The 20,204-nt window shown below is 37.4% G+C and overlaps 3 protein-coding genes across 3 annotated transcripts; 1 reads left to right on the top strand and 2 right to left on the bottom strand.

Annotated features, from left to right (window-relative positions):
- Nucleotides 1-3,695: 3,695 nt before the first annotated feature.
- Nucleotides 3,696-5,274, top strand: LOC113753410. Its single transcript, XM_027297554.1, has 3 exons — nt 3,696-4,166; nt 4,443-4,594; nt 4,970-5,274. The coding sequence occupies exons 1-3, from the start codon at nt 3,902-3,904 to the stop codon at nt 5,072-5,074; spliced, it is 522 nt and encodes a 173-aa protein (XP_027153355.1). The 5' UTR covers nt 3,696-3,901; the 3' UTR covers nt 5,075-5,274.
- On the bottom strand, nt 5,172-8,083 carry LOC113753411 (protein PLASTID REDOX INSENSITIVE 2, chloroplastic-like). The gene is made up of 3 exons (XM_027297555.1): nt 7,819-8,083; nt 7,538-7,636; nt 5,172-5,546 (listed from the first exon to the last, which is right to left on the bottom strand). The coding sequence occupies exons 1-3, from the start codon at nt 8,035-8,037 to the stop codon at nt 5,352-5,354; spliced, it is 513 nt and encodes a 170-aa protein (XP_027153356.1). The 5' UTR covers nt 8,038-8,083; the 3' UTR covers nt 5,172-5,351.
- Nucleotides 8,084-14,528: 6,445 nt separating this feature from the next.
- LOC113753704 (cyclin-D1-1) lies at nt 14,529-18,877 on the bottom strand. The gene is made up of 6 exons (XM_027297928.1): nt 18,464-18,877; nt 17,999-18,085; nt 16,791-16,889; nt 16,466-16,667; nt 16,150-16,280; nt 14,529-15,885 (listed from the first exon to the last, which is right to left on the bottom strand). The coding sequence occupies exons 1-6, from the start codon at nt 18,719-18,721 to the stop codon at nt 15,640-15,642; spliced, it is 1,023 nt and encodes a 340-aa protein (XP_027153729.1). The 5' UTR covers nt 18,722-18,877; the 3' UTR covers nt 14,529-15,639.
- Between the last annotated feature and the right edge of the window lie 1,327 nt (nt 18,878-20,204).

Raw genomic sequence — 20,204 nt, 5'->3', positions numbered from 1 at the left:
AGGTCGAATTCCGGTTTGAAGGCAATAACTGTGTTCATATATTCGATTCTTATAGCTGATTTGAGAACTGTTTCAACGAGTAGTCTATAAATACTTTTATAATCGATCTCGAAACATTTCTTGACTCGTGATGATGCTGAATGGAGTCAAAATCATCCAAACTTAAAAAAAATAACGTTGTGATTGATTGGGAATGAGACACCACCTAGATAAAGTAGTCCACAATTTCGCGTTGATTAGTTGAGAAAAATATTGTCGAACAACAAAGAGGCGTTTTTTACAAAAAAAAAAAAAAAAACAAAGAGGCGTTTTACGTTAGCTCCAGTGTTCTTCGATCTAGCTACAAAATTCTGACTGTTAACTCAAATAGGTGTCCACACTATCATGACAGGACTGCATAGGAAAAAACATGCTTAACTAGTAGTTTGCCTTTCTTTTTTTTTGGTGTCAAAATAGTAGTTCGCCTTTTTGAATCCTCATCAAACGCATATCGGCAGATAACATGAGCTTTAATATGTTTTTTTGTTCTAATCTTCTTTCGTCCTGCCATCACTATCTTGAGCACGAGAATATTTTAATCCTTCAATCCTTGACTATTCTTTAAATTAAATAAATCTAAATCAATACTTTTTGGATTGCTATAATAGGGGAGGAATGTGGAGAAAGCAACTTTAAAATCATGAATATACATCCTCCACAAACAAAAGGTCTTAACCAGTTAACCCCACTGACAACAGCGCCCGCACAATCCCATTATCCTAAATGGTTGAGAGTTTCAATTCCCACGACTTCAATTTTACTCAATAAATGCTGTTCATATTAGTAGAAAATATAGGTAATCACATCAAAAAAGTATTACAGTATTTTTTTCCCCGTACACAGTACATATATCTGTAAGGTTACTACGGTTTGTTGATCATCTAAATGGATCGAGTACCATTTAATAATAGAAGGGATTCCATGGCGAGATAAGAGGTTAGGAGCCATTAAAAAGAAATGGTTGTAGTCCCCTACAGTACTGGTCATGTTTGAACAAAAAATTGTCCATTCATCATTTATTGTTTAAGCTGAAGATCCCCAACATCTCACATGGCTTACATAATCTGACATTAAACCAACAGATGTTTACTCATCTCGATTTTAAACTAGGCTGGATTAATAATAAGTACTAGAGAAGATCTTCAAACTTTGCTTTCAGATTCATACAAGTGGTTTTATTTTATTGAACCAGATTTACAGGAGTCAAAGATCTTTACTAAGATTACGTTCTCTTTTTTTTGCCCCCCTCCATTTACTAAATATTCTCTGTCTGTGCTCAAAGTTCAATAAGATACTCATCAATTCTAAGATAAGAAGTGTGTAGTAAATTAATTTCTTGGCGCTGCTTCAGGGTTAAGTTCTTATCTCTCTGCTGTCTTGTGGATTCTCATAACTACTTTTGAAGAATCAGATTTCTTTCGAGACCATGTTTTTAATCTTTCTATCCTGAAGGTTGCCAAGTGAATAAAGTATAAATTTAAACAATCAAGAAGCTTAAAGTTTGCCAAAATTTTATTTTAAAGTATAACTTTCTGATGCAGCGGCTGCGGGGGTGATGAGTATCCATCCGCTATGTTATAGTCATCATGAAATGAGAGTTGTGCGTAACTAATTATTCACCCTCCGGAGCTCCCATGGATGAAAGACTGAGGAATGAAAAATCTAAAGATCTGCTAATTAACACTTGCCAAGAAAACTCTTTTTTTTTTTTTTTTGGCGGTTTCCAAAACTTTGATTGCATAGGTAAGTAGATCACACCAGGTCCTGTGATCAACATCATCAAATATGTATGGTTCATTCGATATGTATAGAATATATGTAACCCAAATGGCAAAGTATTGGAATCTCTTTTTTTTTAAGCATAAGCAGCAGAGGAGGTCTCGTATCTGGAATCTCTCACTTATATTCCCTCCTCTGAATCATGATCGGTTAAAATATTTGAAGTCAGGATTCTAATGTTTAAATTTTATGTTTAAACCAAGAAAAATGATATTGAGAGATTTAGCATCGACAAATAATAAGCCATTGAAAATTTAAAGTGAACTTCCATGTGAGAGATAATTCAACCTATTTCATATATTGTTTGAATTGAATTTTTTGTTATTTTTAATTAGAGGTTAATAAATGGGAAAACAGCAGGGGACAAACGCAGCAGGCTGAGGTGAGAGTTAATGCAATGTTACACACCTACCAGTGCTTTATTTATTAGGAGGTTATAGCAACAAGAACATTCTTTTTTATTTGCCCAGACAACTATGTGAAAGTGACTCTTTTTTCATCTTTTTTTTTTTTTTTTTTTCCAAGGAGAAGTCATTCTAATGCTCTCTTAACACAACAACCACGAACTAAGGACCAAGGAGAAGTCAAACAAGGTGTGTCCGAGAACCCAAATAATTAATTACTAGTACGTACTATCTTTCCAGCTTTCTTCTAAAGTCGTGTTTGGGAATTCGGAAATTTAATCTTTTTTTGTTTGAAGGAGAAAATTAATAAATCTTCCAGACGAGACAGGAAGTAATTGATTGACATTCAGAAACAAGGAACGTTAACTTTCTTTAGATCAGAAGTGAGAATTTTTAATTTAAATGTTTATGTAATATTCATGAGAGAAAAAAAAAAAATTCTCTTTCGTTTTTCAAGTTCCAACTGACGGACTGACTCAGGAGGATAAAAAATGAACAAAGAAAGTAGAAGGAAAATGCAAGTCAATGGAAATCATAAATCCAAATTTTTAAGTATAGACAAGGCATCAAAACAACTAAATTATCCAGAAATCCAAAGTTTTAAGTATAAAGAAGACTTCAAGAAAACTAAATTCAGACAAATCCAATCCCATATCACGCTCTGCTGAATTTATTGAGCTTCACCAATCCACAATATTCGTAAATTTATTGAGCTTCACCAATCACATTAATTGAAACAGAAAAAGTCAAGTGGTTTGGAACATGTAACATAGTTCAGGGCTACAATAATGAGCACAGCCAAACAATTACTACTATATGAGCACAGCTAAGATAAACTCTGCTGGAATCTCAGCTGCACGCCTTGATTTTGCGTTTTTATTGGTAGTACAGTTAAGTATAGGGCTAGAGGCACAATGAGTTGACCTGAGGATTATTTATGACGAATTTGAAGAATTCGAAAAAAAAATGAATTTATCGGCAGAAATCCAAATCTTGACCCCGTCGACACCGCCGAGCATGCCCGTCCAAGATCATCACCTTTGACGCCGAACCACGTGGCAACCTCAGCAGCATATGAGGAACGTTGCCGGCCCCATGACACAGGGACATAATCAAATTAGCCTGCATTTTACTAACATACTAAAAAATAAAAAATAAAAATACTGCCTTAACTAATCATATATGCCCATTATTACTACCATTATAGGTTCCAGAATAATACTGTAGCATTTGAGTTTCAGTCTATAATAATCAGCCATCAAGCAACATTAACTACTTGTATATCCCAGTCTTTTAATTTTATTTAAATTTTTGAATTTTTAAATAAAGAAAAAGAAAAACAATTTGTAGGAGTACTAGTAGCAACTAGCATGGATGGATGAGTTGGCTGGGAAGGGACGGAGGGACGGCTTTGGTAATTGAGTGAGACCTATTTTACCGTTGTCCTGTGCTGTGGGGAGTATGAAGGAGGTGGACTGGTGGAGTGGCCCTGCTTTGGTGGGTACTGCTTAGAAAGAGACTCTTTGCTTATTTGGTTCCATCTCCTTCCTTCCTTCCTTCCTTCCTTCCTTCTTCCTCCCTTATCTAGCTACCAATCTTTTGTGTTCTACTCTATAGACTTCTTGTTTCTTGATTAAATTTCTAGAGAGACAAGGATAGATAAAAGTGCATACACATAGATGGGAAACTGTCAGGCCGTGGATGCTGCAGCACTGGTAATACAACATCCAAGTGGAAGGATAGATAGGATGTATTGGCCTGTGACTGCTAGTGAAGTCATGAAGATGAATCCTGGTCATTATGTTTCTCTCATAATTCCGCTGCCTTTGACTGGTGGTGAGGAGAATTCAGACGATAAAACGGTTCGGTTCACTCGGGTAAAGCTTCTGAGGCCTAGCGAAACTCTAGTTCTTGGCAGAGCTTACAGACTGGTCACAACTCAAGGTATCGTTCATGTTTTACTCTGCTACCAACTTTTCTTGTCCCCTTATTATTATTTTTTTGGGGGGGGGGGGGGGGGGAAATGGTATGTCATAAGGGCGATAAAGATTGAGCCCATGTGATTTGACGTAGTAATCTTTACATCATAATGTTGATTTCAGTTTCCACAACTTTTTCTCGTTTCTTGGAAAAATATATACCCCAAGTTGCTGTTATTCGAGGGAAGAGCTCATTATGTGATTCCTGAATTGAAGTTCGAGTTGCTTTTTGGTGTTTCAGAGGTTATGAAAGTATTGAGAGCAAAGAAGCATGCAAGGATGAAGAAGAACCAGGCAGAATCCATTGTCAAGTTGGAAGCACAACCAGAAAAGCAAGGTTCAAGCGGCGGGGCAGAAACAGGGAAGTCTGAACTGGACAACAACAACCGCCAGGTAAACTATTTCGGCCAATCAGCTGCAGCTCGAACTTGGCAACTGCAATTTCGCTCTAATATATTATACATTTATGCAGCAGTTAGGACATCTTCCTAAATTTTTGTACGTTTTCTTAGTCATAATAAAACTGGAACAGCTGGAGATTGTTATGTTTTAAAAAATGACCGGGCAGCTTTCATGGACATCTGATTCTCTGATTTGGCCTTTTCATGGATTTCTGTAAATTAAAGATATCAATTTCTGACAAACAAAAGCACATGATGGGCAAAAGTCCTACCCAGGATTAGGCTAGAAGGGTCAATACAAGCATCTCATGATGATTAACCTGTCCTACCCAGGATTATTGATCTCATTGACAATTAACCATTTCAGGTGACAAGACACGAAAAGCAATGGCAGCGGCCAGGATCAACAAACATTGGCAGGTCTAAATCATGGCGGCCCTCTTTGCAGAGCATTTCTGAGGCTGCAAGCTGAGGTATCTTCTGTTCATAGCGACGGAATACAGTTCAAGCGAATGAACTAAAGTGAATTCCAATATCTGTACACCGTTTCACTCTTTCAGCCGTAGATGCTCAGTAATCATATCGATGTATAATAGATAGGAGAGCAATGAGAACTTACACTGTTCGATGACAAATATATCATAATGAACCTGCAAATTACTTCTCTGCTTAGTTCTCTCGGTTGATCGGAAAGGAAACAACGGATGGAAATATTGGTAGTTAGTACAGTACACCACAAAAGACTACTATCATTTCTCTGGTGTAGAGTTCCAAATTTCCCAGTCGCGGTCAAGAAAATTTTGAGCCCATAACAAGGATGTTCGTGCAGCTAAAGGCGCTCCAGGAAGTTTCTTCTCCTTCAGTGCCACCATCATATCAGTGAAAGGCTCCACCAATAATGTTCCAGGTCCTCCGTACTCCGAGTACAGAAATTCGCTAAATATCTGATGTGATAAAGAAACAGGTTTAAAAGGAGTGGCTTGGAAGTTGGAACCATTATCATTCTTAAGCCACTCAACACTTGGTAGCAGTTAAATGAAATCAAGGGCTCAGCTTTATTACTAGACAATTGCTGGCAGAAATTGTCAAATCCAACTGGAAAAAGGTTAGAACTGTGGCTTGTCTGGTTTTAAGATCAGATATTTCTTCCAAGATTCAATAGCTCAACCATATCTAGGTCAAAACAAGTCAGATCCCAAAGGAAAAGATGTTTCAAGTTCATAATAGGGAGTAATTTAATAGTTCTGCAAGCAATTACTTCGCCAGAGAAGTTCATCAAAATTCTGCAAATCTGAGCTCTCTTCAATTGCATTTATTTATTGAACAGTATGAACCCCCATGTCAAATTGCTCCAAACGGCGGTCACGGTTGGCATAAGTTTCTCTCCTCACTTATCTTTGGACCGTCGCATTTGGTTCTTCCATAAACCTTCGAATATCCCAGAGAAACAAAGAAACAACTGCGCCACCAACTTTTCTCTTGTTTTATCTTGAGAATTTTTTTTTCTTAACGCGTTTCTATATCTCCTATTAATTGAATATTCTTCGAAGATAAGTCTGTGCAAGAAGAGGACAAGCAGCAGCTTCCAATATCCCAGAGTGCAAAGGATAAGAAGACAAACATGATGAAATATGGCCACTCTCCCGGGAAGGGGAAGGATGAAACCAAAAGGCAGCCCTTGCCTTTCCTCTCACTATGCAATCCATTAAAATGATACAAAAAAAATGCACTCACAGGAACTGAAATCCAAAAATACTACTGAATTTCAGATTCCCCATTTGTCTCTTTTCCCAGAAAAGTCAAAAGATTTATGCAGGTAGTGATTTGCACGTCTGTATGACAGCGCTAGTGCTACAAGGTAAAGCTTCCATCATATTATTATGGCCCAGCGAGACCCTACGGCACCACCTTTTGAAGCCGACTGTGATAGCGGTAGCATTCCCCTCGAAACATAATACTAATAAGCAATGAAAGATCAGATTTCATCTATGCGAAGAATAAAATGTCAAGTCAGTAGTACCACTCCATTCAAAAGCTGGAGTTCCTGCAATTACCGAGTTTTCTTCTTATCCATTGCAATTAAGTAAGTAAGAGAAGGCCTGATTGAAAGATTTCGTCATGTGTCCCTTCCACTGTCGGTCGGTAATGGGTTTTGTAGACTGTGTTTCGTCATGGGTTTTGTGCAATTAATTAACCAGGTCAAGTATCATGATGATGGAACGAATGAAAAACAGGAGACTGCTGCCTCTGTAGCTTCGCTGATGTCGGCTGGCTCTTGACTTATCATCGAAACTTAATGAGGTACAAGAAGTAATGGCTACTAATTACAATGATTCAAGGCCACAATTTCTCAAAATCTTAGTATGTCCCGATTGCGAGTGGGGAAAAAAAATCAAAGATGAAAATACTCTCAGTTTAAGTACATGAAGAAGGAAGTAGCAGCTCAAAATTAATGTGCTTCAGATCTACAGCTAAAAGAGTAATGAAAGAATAAATGGTGCATGAAATACCGATACATGATGCAGATTGCAGAGGTATCAAACCATCATCAGCCTTCACATTTCATGAAGGTGATAACGCGAGTTTTATTCAAGTTGTTGAGCCAAAAATATCGCGTTCATTCAATTTGCCAGTTTAAATGTCACATAATTGGTCTGAGTGAAAAACATAAAACTTCTACTGCACAATCAATTCTACTCCCCAATTGATCCAATCAAATCTCTCCAGGACTGTATCATGATTGACGTTTATCTCATTTTATTTTCTTATTCTAGAAGGTAATATTCCATGCTATATTTTTAACTACACTGCGGTCTTTGATCCTCATGTTATTTGATATATTTTCCATTAAATTGTGCAATGAAGTGTCAGATACTTTTCAAAAATTCATTCAATCAACAGAAATTAAACTATCATTAAAAAACAAGCTACTTACATCTGTACAGACATTTACCACAGCATCAAGCTCACCCCCATAAGTCTCCTTTTCCTTTGATAGCTTCTTCACCAGCTCCTCTCTGAACTTTTTCGTCTCCTAAATTCCCACAAACATGTCAAAATTTAGACCAAATATATGTTGAGTTAAAAGTTTCAATTTTTTAAGCACGCGTAAAGTAAAACTTTTGATTTAAGAAAAACAGAAGAGACATAGGAGTTGTCAAAATTTCATGTTTCAACCAGGAAAAAAAAAAAACAAAAATAAAAGATGGGATTTACAGCTTCAGCAAATTCTGGGTTGGGGTCAGGGTAGATGTATTTCTGAGGTGGGTTTGCTCGCAAAGGCTTTGCTGAGATGGCATTTGCACAAAATAGAAGGGGATGAGTGCGTGGGATAGTGCAGAGGGTGCGCAGGATAAGGTTGCTCCGGACTGTGTGTTTGGCGGGAATTGGCTTGGGTGTGGCGGTTAGGGAAAAAATGGTGGTTGTTTGAGCCATCGTTTTAGGTGGTGGAATTGGCGGGTGATTGCCGGGGCTGCGTAGGATAAGGAGACTCGGAGAGGACTATGCCGTGAAACTTGAAGCCCTGTCCTTTTGGGTCTTGGAACAACAAATCCCAAGACCACCCAGAATGGGTAATTTGGTTTTGTTGGGCTTGCTAGAAAAATTGGGCTAACGTGTTGCTATTTCAATTCAAGGCAGACTTTTTTAAACCTCACAAGAAGGAAAAGGGGTCCAACATATGTTCTCTTGCGGGAATTTTTTTATTTTTTTCAAATAAGTGAGGTTTCAAACTTTTCTCGTCTTTCTCTTTTGTTGGACAACCCAGCAATGCAAAATCAACAATAACAAAAAAGTGGGAAAGGTATGTCGAATTTTTCAGGAGATAGAGTGGAGAAATGTTGAATTAATTACAACTCATAGAAATAAAATAAAAGGCAGCAAAACCAAAGACAAGAAATTTATTTCTTTTGGGTCAAACGGAGGCCGAAGCCCAAAGCTAAGTCACTACAAAACTATGGTGAGTAGCTACCACTAAGTCTTATGCAAGAAAAGGTTTCAGATCCGGTATTTTTTTCATCCAAATATTATTTTGCTTGCGTCATAATTATAATTTTCAATTAGTTCTTTTTATCTTTTTAATAATCTTTTAATCTCACATACATTACATCATAAAAAACATTGCAGTAATTATTTCAAATAATCTCCTATCCAAACACACTCAAGTGTTACTCTCAAATGTAGATTCGAACTTGTTTTCGCAAGCATGTCACAACAACACGAAGAAAGAAGAGACTTGGTTGTTTTAGGATTTCTCAATAGGAAGGGGCCTTGAGACTCCACGAGAATCAGACCAGCCCACAGAGTTTAAAAGGCTTAACTAAATCGGGATATATAGTGTTGCAAGTTTGAAGGTGTAATTTATATTCCCATAGGGGCATACCATAGTTGATCAACGTCTCCTCCACTAATCTAAGACCCTTTGAGACTGGAGGAGGGAGAAAAAAAAAAAGAAACCGATGGTCATGTTACATTCTTATTGTAAAAGTTGTGCATTGGCATTAAGTATAGTCTCCAATGTGCAAATTAATGATTAAGTTCCACAACCATTAGATTCCAGTCTTACATGTTAGGCAAATCCTAATTGAATACCTCAGACAATCCTTCTAATGTTATCAAATAGTATAAAACAGTGAGAAGAGGCGCTATTGCTAACCCACATTTCCTGCGAAATGTTGCTGTTGACATCGAAGAAGACAAGTTCCTAAGGTGCTAAATAACAAGCGCGAAACTTCGTGCTTCAGATAAAGTGCACAAGGTAATATAATCTTTTAGGCTCAGGATTTGCAGTCTCAATAATACAGAACTGCATGATTTCCCTTGAAGTTGGGACGCTTCTTAGAAAATGCAAGATGTCGCCATTTTTTGAATTTCCAGCGCGACAAAGTACACATCTTTCGTGAATAAGAAAATTAGTTGCATGCATTGAAAAGCAAAACAGGAGCCCAGACAATTAGTGTATGAATCAAGAAAGTTGAGAGAACAATTAAAATCTAAGGGAACAAGAAGAGGATTATGTTCCTGGATAATTTGCTCGTAAAGTAATGTGAAAAGGTTAGGTTTTTTCTAGTCCTAATCAACATTGGCCACTGCAAAAAGCAATTGGGGAGGGGAGGCATTCGTGTTAGTACTAGTAATATAATCACGCGCTAATACTGTTTCTTTCCGTCTTGCTTTGTTATAGACTAAGGACAAGTGATAAAATCACGTTGTAAAAGTATTTGGTCATACTCTTTAACACGAGTTTCAATCATGCAAACTGATAATCCTTCTTCCACATTCTTCTTTAAACTATCTCTAATTGCTATAGTTGGAATAGTGCATATGCTAGACCACGACATTGCAAATTAATTAAGTTCCAACAATTTCTCCATCAAACTTTTCTTTCTTGCTTTATGGTGGGATTTTGATGTGGCTTGCACTAAAATGGATTTCTGTAAAGGCCTTTCAGCCATTTTTAGACCTTTCTTTCTTATCTTGATTTTTTTTAAAAATTTTTTTTTTACTTTTTTGTTTTCTTAATCAAAAGAGGAAGGCATGGAGTCTTTTTTTTTTTCGGGATGTGTAGCGATGGTAAATTGCAGCATGTTTGCGACATATTGTGACCTACGAGACTTCACCAATATTATCATAACCAAGTTAACGAGTCCTACCATCAAGATTTCAGAGTTTGACTCCCTTTTTTCTCAGAGGACTCGTTAACTTGTTGTAGTGATATTGCTTGAAAGTAAAGGAAAATGTGACATTGCTTGTTGGTGAATTCGCTCAGCATACTAATACTCTGACTCTAGATGGGAATGCGGTGGATTTACGCGACAAATTTTCAAACTCAATTTGAGGAATCCTGATTAACTACGTAGCAATGTCACTATTTCCGGCCACAATTAGGCAAGCCTAGAAAATGTTCATTGAATTTGCATGATGCCACTGTTCATATTAGCTTTCGGCTGAGCAGCGCATCATCTTTCATTTCTTTCGATAGGTCCAACTGAAGAACTGGTAATACTAGCTTTATCATTTTCCTTGGATTTAACCAATCATTATCGGTCTGCTTAGCCCCATGAACAAGCAAAGATATAGAAAATTATGTCATATTCTCGATCAAAGCTGCCTACTTTCAAAAAATAATCTAGCAGAAAAGGCTTCGTGATTTCCTTTTCTGACTATGACAAGATACATTGTAGAGCATAAAAGACTCTAATTAGTGAGGCGGATATAGGTTGGTTGATCATTAGATAGGTGACTCTTTTGTCTCCACTCTTTGAAATGGAGGTCCAGGCACTATGAGAAAGCAATAAAGAACAAAAACTGCAACCACGCTCCCTCGAGGGAGCCCCCTTCCTTTCAATTTTCTCCTTTCAGCTTCTTTTGATGCAAACAAAGCATCCAACGAGAAAAATGCGAGTTGCCAAAGGCAGCTTTTCAATTCTCCCTTGTTTGTTTGCCTTAAAAATTGACCAAACCAAAGCTACGTGATGACTTTTATCAAGTAAATGCAAGACTGTGCAAAATAGCTAGAAAAGTTTGGGCATTTTGATGCTTGTGTTACAGCAATCTGTATTTCCTCCTAAACCCATCTCAAATATCTCTGTCTTCTCTTGCTTTTGATGATCAATAATGCAATCTTCTTCACACTATCAGCAATAGGTGTGGCGTAGTTTACTTTACTGTCTATATATTGTGCGAAAATAAATAGAACTAAGCATGTTGCATCCTCAGAAAGAAAACTAAAATTTGTCTTGTTGAAAAAATATATAGGAATCCGTATTCTTTGCTTTTGTGGCATGTTAGCCAAATTTTGGCGCTGGAAATGGGGACACTTGGGTTGTCCGGGAAATTGAGAGTGTTGCTGTCTCGCATTCAGCATAAAATCTAAGCTGCATCAGCAAACTCAGAATCATTCCAACTTTTGAAGCTTTTAACTCCACGGACCTATCTATATTGCCTTTTAGACGAACCCCACGAGCATGGTTTTAGTATTTTACAACCAGAAATAAGGTTCAAAAGCTGAAATCCCAGGGTCCTGTCTGTTATTGTCATGGCCACGAAAAGTTGAAATTCACCTGCAAAAAGAGTTGGGGAATCGCCAATGAGCTCCTTCTACGTCCGTCAATACCCTACAATGTTCCCATAAGGAAAGAAAAGTATTTTTGTTTTCATAGACTACTTAGGATTCTCCCTTAGCCAGCATCTTGGCTGAGGAGGAATGATAAGAAATTTGGGACATTATTGAAACTAGCCTTGTTATCTTTTGTTTTACCTTTTGGGCAAGAAGAATTTGGGTCACATTTGTTTTCTTTTCTTTTCTTTTTTCCTAATTAAAAAAAAAAAAAAGAGAGAGAGACTAAGCAAATTACCCTACAGCTCTCCCAAGCATCCACATTTAATTTATGTAGTTGTTGCTGGCCATCCTCTACATTTGATTGGGAGAGTATTTTACAAGACACTGAGTGAAGCAAATGATCAATCAGAAGATTTTGACTGAGCACTACTGAGTCCTTCTTTTTTTTTTTTTGTTAAAAAAAAAAAAAAAAACCCATTCTGTAGAAAATGGTGATTAAAAAAACAGTGTCATTGTACATGAATAGTTGAAGTATTGAAATTTTTGATCAAGTTCTAAATTCGAAAAGCAGCTCAGCTGGCTTGTGTAGCCTCATTAGGTGAGACAGGTCTGGGGTTCGACCCCAAGGCTGAGTGTCTGGGGTGATACTCTCGGGGATCGGTGGGGCCCGCTCTCCCCGGGCGATGGGAATAGTGGCACAGACGGTATTACCAGTCCGGAGTGACCGATACCCAGCGACAAAAAAAAAAAAAAAAAAGTTCTAAATTCGAAAAGCAGTTGATCTAAAGTTTCTCTTTCACAACTCATTACAAACATTATGGTCCGCCTAATTAAATGTCTTCCCATTGCATAAAACCTGAAAAGTTGTCATCTTTTTTCCTATTCCAATCTACAAGAGAAGGAAGTTCATCTTCATCATGCGCCTGTTTACTTTTAAATTGGATCAACTTGGTACTCGATCGTATTTAACTTGACTATATCAGTATTTTCTACGTATTCTCAGTAGTATTACAACACAACCTTAATTAATTTGTACGATTTCAATATATACAGAGCACTTCACTTCACGTGTACATGGAAACTGTACTATAATGCTTGTAATTAAATTACGTACCATGTCTCGTCCTATTGATGGTCTCCTCGATGTTTTCATTAAATAAATCTCAAGCGGTTTTGTCTGATTTCATTAAATAATGCGTGGGCTGTTTGATTGCCTAACAAGTCCATGTACAATTCATAGAATATATATAGCTTTTGTGGTATTCTGTCCAGCGTGACATCACAGATGATTTGATGATCCGATCCCTAATTTATAATTCATCCTAATCAGCACTTGCTCTTCTACCAACCAGATGAGATGATGATTTGTGAATTGTGAATATCAATCTAATCAGCAAATTTTCAGCAATGGCTCCAACTGACCAGGTCCAAGCCGAAGATGCCACGTCTAGCAAAGTGATAAACAAGGGAATAGTTTGCTTTGTAACTTTAGGAGCCACAATTATCAACCGAATTGTTTGAAACAAACTAGGGGGAGGCCCTCCACAAAGTGATGAATTTTCAGTGAGCAGATTTTTGTATTCATCAGAATCCGTCGATTACCTAAATGTCCCAACTATTCTGAATTCTTATCAGTCTGGTGGTCCATTTTCTGAACAGACATTAACAGCCAGTGTTCCCATCTATCTTGACTTGAAGCCGCTGGCTCTACTTCCCATGGAGAATCCAGTCTACTCTATATAATATATATATATATATATATATATCACACAGTTTCTTTTTTTTTTTTTTTTTGAAAAAAAATATATACACTGCAAAATGACTAGGAATTAATTTCTCACAATTAAAACAGAAATTCGAATGTCTTAAATTCCAATACTACAGAAGGAAAAAAATCCCAGTTCGTGCTACCATCCAACTCTCAAGTCTTGTATAGGTCTTAGTAGTAAAGCATATCTGTACGTAAATTTTATTTATGTGACAGTTGAGCTGGGACGGGATATATATAAGAGGTTCAAAGTTAACCCGCAAATTACGGATATATCCGGACCACCAATGGATGGAGGAGCTCTAAGATTAGCCACCATCGAATCGAATCGAACTGAACTTTTATTTTATAGGGGATGACCAATGGGCAACAACTTGCTAAATATATTTTGATATGGTGGTCCAATTGCAAGAGAGATACATGTGCATTTAGGACTTACCGTATATAGTGCGGTATTTCTCATGTATTAATATGCATTTATTGTACAACTGATGATGAGGCACTTGAAAACGCGGAAGCCCTCCCATCCATGATCCATCCCACCACCATGGTCCCACCATACTGGAGAAAAAGGCATATATCTATATATATATAAGAGGAGGAGTTCAATCAAAGACTGATGAATTATAATAGAAGGTTAGATGAAGAAGAAGAGTTGAGAAGTTTTGTCTGAAATCTGAGGGAGATGAAAGAAACAGAGTAGAGATGGGTCGGTCAGTCACGAGAAGGGCACGGGTTTAAGTTAAGGAGTCGTACTCATCGATGATCTCTCTTTTATTGCTCGGAGGGACCAACCAGCGTATGTTATGTTATGTTATGCTGTGTGGGTAGCGCTGCGTTGAGGCTCTAATGAGTAAATAATAGCTGTGCTTCATAAAATTCCATAGTTGCACTTATTTTTAAGTTCTCTCGGCTGATTGATCATTGATGGTAGTAGTAATAAAACAAATGGCAAAGCTACAAAGTCTTCATTGTCATTCACGTGCATGGCAAATCAAGCATGTGAGTGCGTGTCAAGTGACAGAGGAAGAGATATCTATCAGCAGATATGAATGAAGAAAGTACTTAAGAGAGGAGAAAATTTTGCAAATAAATTCGGACTGCTACAAAATTAGCACTACTACTTTCATCTTATTATTATGCTTGCTTGATTCAAGAATCCAAATACAGCAGCACTGACAGCACGCTCTGGAAAAGAAAAGGCCCCAAAGACCCTTTTTTTTTTTTTTTTTTTTGTCTATAATTAGCCCAAATTTAGGCCATCAAAAGAAGAAGGGACTTTTTAAGTTTAATTTCATCCCTTCAATCAAACAACCCCAAAAAAGAAAAAAAAAAGTTTAAAGTGAAAAAGAATAGACACGTGTGTCCATCACACGTGTCAAGGGCACACAAAAAGAAATGTCCAGTCTATGGTTAGGACTTGAGAAAAAAAAAAGGCAATTTCCCGCCAAAAAAGCACACATGCACACGTGTAGAGCCCGCCATAGTTAACAACTACGAGCGTCTGTACACATCACTCTCAAGAACTCAAAAGAAAGCAGTCCCAAGTATGAAGACCTCTTACAGCTGAGCCACCAGATTTATTTATCTCCCTCCCAATTTGCGTTCGCTCGTCTCCTTTCATTGCCGCAAGCATGTGGGGGTATTGGGTAGAAGTTGGAGGAGAAAAATAGCAAAATGATGAAGGCCTAGGTGAGGAGCTTGACTTGTAACACATCTAGAGCTCAAACTTCAAAGTTCAATCCCATAAATTAGCCAACTCCATTGATTTTTTCTGCCCCTTCTTTTCACCAAAAGGTCCCACCATCTCCACCCTTTCATTCACTAATCAATGCAGCCTTTGAATTCAATAGCCATTCACTCCGCACTCCATCACTCCCATGACTCCACTGCTACTATTAAACAATGAATGTGATCACCCCGCCCCCCCCTTCTCACTCACTCCTGGATAATAATAATACTATGTACCAAAATCCCTTTCCCTTGGGAATCTGCAAAGCTATTAATGACTGCAGCTGCCCACTGCCCCCCCGCTCACCCCAAAACAAAACAAAAAAAAAAAAAAAAAAAAATCTCCAAGCACTCATACATACATGTATACTAGCATTAATCTACATCATACTTGTCAATTCATGTTTTCTCAAAACCCTCCAAAAAACATCGAGGCTTCTAGACGAGTTGGACCACCAGATTTCCACCCCCCCCCCTCTCACTCGGAGCTTCCTTTGTCATCATCTGTCCATAAGTAATTTTCTAATCTTCGCCTTTTACAGGATGATAATGATGATGATGAAGAAGATGAGTTTGATGATGTTGATGATGATGATGATGATTCGGTGGATGCTAGACTCATCCGAGACATGACTCGAAGCTGGGGTAAAAATTTCGGGCTCTTCCTTGGCCTATTATCGATAATTATTTGCTGCACTACGCCGTAGCAGCTGATTATTTTCTCCTGCAAAAAGTGGATCCCAAATCCAAGTTGACAAAAAACATTTCCTTTTGATCAAATGGTCGAAAAACGCCAGCTAGAGCTATGGCTATCGAGAAAACGTCAACATTGTGTGTTAAATCATTTGGAAAAGGTTGATTCCAATTAAATTTCATCAAATCATTGTTCCTCCGCATCAAGTGCAGCTTAGTTAAATGATTTGACAAAAGTATTATGCATAACAATTATATTTATATATACATATATATATATATATATATTCCTTACTCTGTGGAGTCCATCACACCATGATTCAGCATATTCAGGACTAAGAAAAGAGAAAATTGGGAGGTCTCTGGCTGCACTAAGGATCGCTACAGCAGCAATGCATGATGGCCGGTACTCCAGAAAGCTAGCATCTGACATGGTGATTATGCAAAGAGGACGAATTAAACCAATTTCATTTTTTTTAAAATCATGTTTACGTGTATCCATCTATCTACAATTCCACATGCATGCATAGATAGACGCATGCATGCTCACATAAGAAAGCGTGTTGCACGCCAGATGAAAGCGGGATGTACATGTACGATAGTACTACTACCTTGTATGTGGGACAGAATAATATCGTTGGCCCTCGAAATAAGGAAACCAGCATAGGTCCCCGTTGGATCGACTTTATGAGCGAAGAAGCTCAGAAAGCTAAATGGCGTGATAGATCGAAGCCTCCAATCCAATGTATTCAGCACAAGAAACTCCATTCTACCGATTGTCCTCGGTTCAAATATGTATTTTGCTCCTTCAACCTATACATTAAACCAGCAATGATTAATCCGTGGCACATTACTCCTCCTTAACAAGTTATATAGGTTTTGCAGGGGAAAAAATGGATGATTATAAATTTTATAATGGGGTTTTAACCGGATTACCTGAAGATCTAAAAGAGGCGGAACAAGAGGTTCCTCCATCTTTGCAGCTAATGACAAGCAAGCAACAGACAATAATTGTAGTGGCCACCCTTTTGTTTGCTGAATTCGTGCCCCCCCCCCCCCCCCAACCCAAAAAAAACAAAAAGGAGAAAAAAGATATATTAGTATGAAATTACGTAAAAAGTATTGCACGATAAAGCAAAAGGAATTTTGATAAAAATATATAGTAAGATATTGCTTAGAGATTAGTACGGATATTCCTAGTTAGAAAAGACAAAGGAACCTTCATTTAAATGAACTTTAGAATTTAGGAGCAGATATGATGATGAGTGTGTTTTACTAAGGTAAAAAATTACACTTTATTTATACACACTGATTTGCTTGCATTTTATTTACACACACTCACTTTCTTGCATTATCAACACACGTAATAGATAAACAATGCTGGGGAATTAGGTATTAAGTACCTTGTACCTATCATTTGAGTTGAAACCACGCAAGTTATCTAATGATTATTTTTCCACAAAATTCTTAGAAATGACATAAAAAAAGAAAACAAAGGGAGAAAAACAGATGCACGAGTGTGTCATGTTTACATTAAAGTCAAGAGTAAATTATGTATTGTTCCCTGAGGTAAAAATAGGATATTTGTATTGATAATAATAAATACCGTGAAATCAAAAGGAGATCTGAATATACGACGTCCAAATATCCTACGACCATACATACAGTTGGAACTGTATACCGCTGATTAATTTGACGTAACTGTAGAAGACAGCTGTATCTTCCCTAGGTATATACTCCCAAGTAGACGGAGATTAACAACGAAAGCACCAAAACAATGACGACAATAGTTTGTACTTTGCAATCGGTAGAGGGAAAAGTACGTGACTCGGTATTATTAGTACCTTTTTATTACTACGAAAATAAGACAAAGTAGGACAGAATATACAACAATAATGTTTATAATGGAATTTACTTTACTGTCTCATAAGTACATAAACTTTTGCAGTTAACTCGACTCGATGCTAGTAGTAAAGTCCTTTTCATCATGTTTGAAAAGTCGACAAAAATTTTTAATACTATAAACTAATATTCCTGAGCAGGTAATGCTTCCCAGAATAAAAAAATAATATATACTACTAAGAAGAAATAATTTTCATTCAGAAGTAAATAATGACTGTTTTCTACGGGAGCATGAGTGTTACCGGCAAGCGACGTGAATAAAGAACTCGATCAAAGTAGTTGACGGAGAGATACGCCGTCAATGGCTGAAAACCATAATAACGTTGTACCTGCATCAAGACATCGGATAAAACAAATTCATACATCAATCAAATCAAAACTCCGGAAGCGAAAACTCCGCCAAGTATAGGAATCCAATATTGGCGCCACCGCCAATCCCAGCCATTTTTTCCCGCGTCGCCCCCTTCTATTGCCGCCAACTTCATAACCAACTAAAAATGAATCCTTTTTTTTTTTTTGCAGTAAATCACTGATCTAATTAACACACATTGATCCACCTTTCACTTGATGCATTTTAAGAGATAAATAAAGATGAAATCTGCTGCTATTATACTTGTAAAAAATAGCTAAATATCATCTTTCCTAGTACTTTCATCGTTCATGGCCTCCTATGCACGTGAACATGTTAGTGCTATGTTTATCTATACCTTGAGAATCCATGCAATGGAATCTGCTCTAGCGGAGGCGTCGAGGGATTGTGATTGAAAGCTTTCTAGATAATCGATGCCCGGAACGTATTGTTTCTCGTGTTCAATGAGTCCGATGATCGATTCCTCCAAGTCCTCCGGGGGATGCTGAGACTCAATCTCCGACGAGCATTCCGGCAGGTCATCGCCGGAGAATATGGTGCTGGAGTCCTCGCCGCACAGTAGGTCGGAAAAGCAGTCTGAGTAGGAGACCGACATGATGATCGTCCCCGATTGCTCCTCATTCTTTGCTATTCATTTTGATGATTTAAAGGTCGGACGGGTTTGTCGCCGGAGATTGGTCGGAGTTGTCGCCGGAGGGTTGACGACGCCTGCGATGGAGAGAATGGGAGTTTGATGTTGAGAGGGTTAGGTTTTTCGTGTTTGCTGGTTGTCTGCCTCTTGTCTGTGGATATAAATAGGTGACATACAATTTGTGTCTCCTATTTTCCTTATTCTTAATTTTATATTTTGAGATTCTTTTTTTTTTTTTTTCGGTTTGCGCATATCTCAAAATATCTGGACCAAAAATACATCTATGAAAGAAGTCAAATGAGAATTGATTGACTAATAAAGAGTCTTGATCAAATTTTAGCAGTAAATATATTCTGAAATGGACATGAATCTTTTAAGTGTTCAATCTTAGAGTCAATTTTTGTTCGGAGAAGACTAATGAAATGTGTGATGTAATTAAGATATGAGATTGAGAACAAGGAGACGAAACGTGAAATCAAAGCGTTGTTTGAATTGCTATTTTTTGGCAAGAAAATTTTACAGTTTCCATGAATTTCTTTTTTTTTTTTTACACATTCTTCGGGCAGGGATATTTCAAGTTTGCAACAAAATATCGTATGTGATGATTGAAGAGGATTTGATGAAGTAAATGCAAAATCTCCCGTACTTTAAGCAAATTAATGTCCATTGAGCTAACCTAAAAAGGGCACAGAGTTATTTTTGTACAATTAATTAGGGGCCTTATTTATAACTTACTAAGGCAACTGGTTAACGAAGCTATAATGCAGGATGTTCTCAATAATGAAGATCGTGAAAACGAAAAAGAGAGCCGCGGAATAATTACACCTGTGTTTGCGCAACATTTTGCCTGAATCCAAATGCTATGTCCCTGGGGCACTTCATATTGTCTTTTTTTACATAGTAGGTACTAGGCATCATGAATATATTCCAAAAGTTTTCTACAATCCTGAGTTATAAATGAATTTTCTTTATCTTCTACTTAAATCCACTGTTATCATATCATTGCATTCAGCTATGACTTTCAAGGTGATGGAAAATCTCAAGTATAGTCGGCAGATTTGGAAATCGTCCCACTCGGTCCACATTGCACAAGAATGCAGCAGCATATTTGTATTTACGCGGAATAAGGATCAAATGGTTGTAGGGGCAACAATCCTCAACTCGTAGATTTGTAAAGAGTTGATCTCCAATTGGGCTTATTGTATGCCCTGTATATTTAGATTATTACATTGCTCTAAATGTGAAATGAAGATCATGTTTGTGTTTAAGATTGAATTTATTATCTCCATGTAAGTGTTCTTGCGTAGAGGACAGAATTCCATAAATTAAAGAAAGGAACCTAAAAAATTAAAAAATAAATTCGTGTGACCTTTGTAAATTCAAAAGGAATCAAATGCGAGGAGGTTTATAAAATTATAGCGACAGGCAGGGTAAATAAGTGCTTTTA

This window comes from Coffea eugenioides, chromosome 11 (genome assembly GCF_003713205.1).
Source record: "Coffea eugenioides isolate CCC68of chromosome 11, Ceug_1.0, whole genome shotgun sequence".
Taxonomy (NCBI): Eukaryota; Viridiplantae; Streptophyta; class Magnoliopsida; order Gentianales; family Rubiaceae; genus Coffea; species Coffea eugenioides.
Note: the sequence above shows the minus strand (reverse complement) of the source record. Positions and strands in the feature narration are given on the sequence as shown.

What these genes read in the sequence shown, in the direction of transcription:
- LOC113753411 (XM_027297555.1), bottom strand. Translation starts at nt 8,037, where the DNA reads ATGGCTCAAACAACCACCATTTTTTCCCTAACCGCCACACCCAAGCCA. An exon ending in ACCCAGAATTTGCTGAAGCT is followed by an intron (nt 7,637 to 7,818) that starts GTAAATCCCATC and finishes GTGGGAATTTAG; the next exon opens with GAGACGAAAAAGTTCAGAGA. An exon ending in TGGTAAATGTCTGTACAGAT is followed by an intron (nt 5,547 to 7,537) that starts GTAAGTAGCTTG and finishes TTATCACATCAG; the next exon opens with ATATTTAGCGAATTTCTGTA.
- LOC113753410 (XM_027297554.1), top strand. Translation starts at nt 3,902, where the DNA reads ATGGGAAACTGTCAGGCCGTGGATGCTGCAGCACTGGTAATACAACAT. An exon ending in CAGACTGGTCACAACTCAAG is followed by an intron (nt 4,167 to 4,442) that starts GTATCGTTCATG and finishes TTGGTGTTTCAG; the next exon opens with AGGTTATGAAAGTATTGAGA. An exon ending in TGGACAACAACAACCGCCAG is followed by an intron (nt 4,595 to 4,969) that starts GTAAACTATTTC and finishes TAACCATTTCAG; the next exon opens with GTGACAAGACACGAAAAGCA.
- LOC113753704 (XM_027297928.1), bottom strand. Translation starts at nt 18,721, where the DNA reads ATGTCGGTCTCCTACTCAGACTGCTTTTCCGACCTACTGTGCGGCGAG. An exon ending in TATTCTGTCCCACATACAAG is followed by an intron (nt 16,281 to 16,465) that starts GTAGTAGTACTA and finishes TCACCATGTCAG; the next exon opens with ATGCTAGCTTTCTGGAGTAC. An exon ending in GGTGTGATGGACTCCACAGA is followed by an intron (nt 15,886 to 16,149) that starts GTAAGGAATATA and finishes CACTTTTTGCAG; the next exon opens with GAGAAAATAATCAGCTGCTA.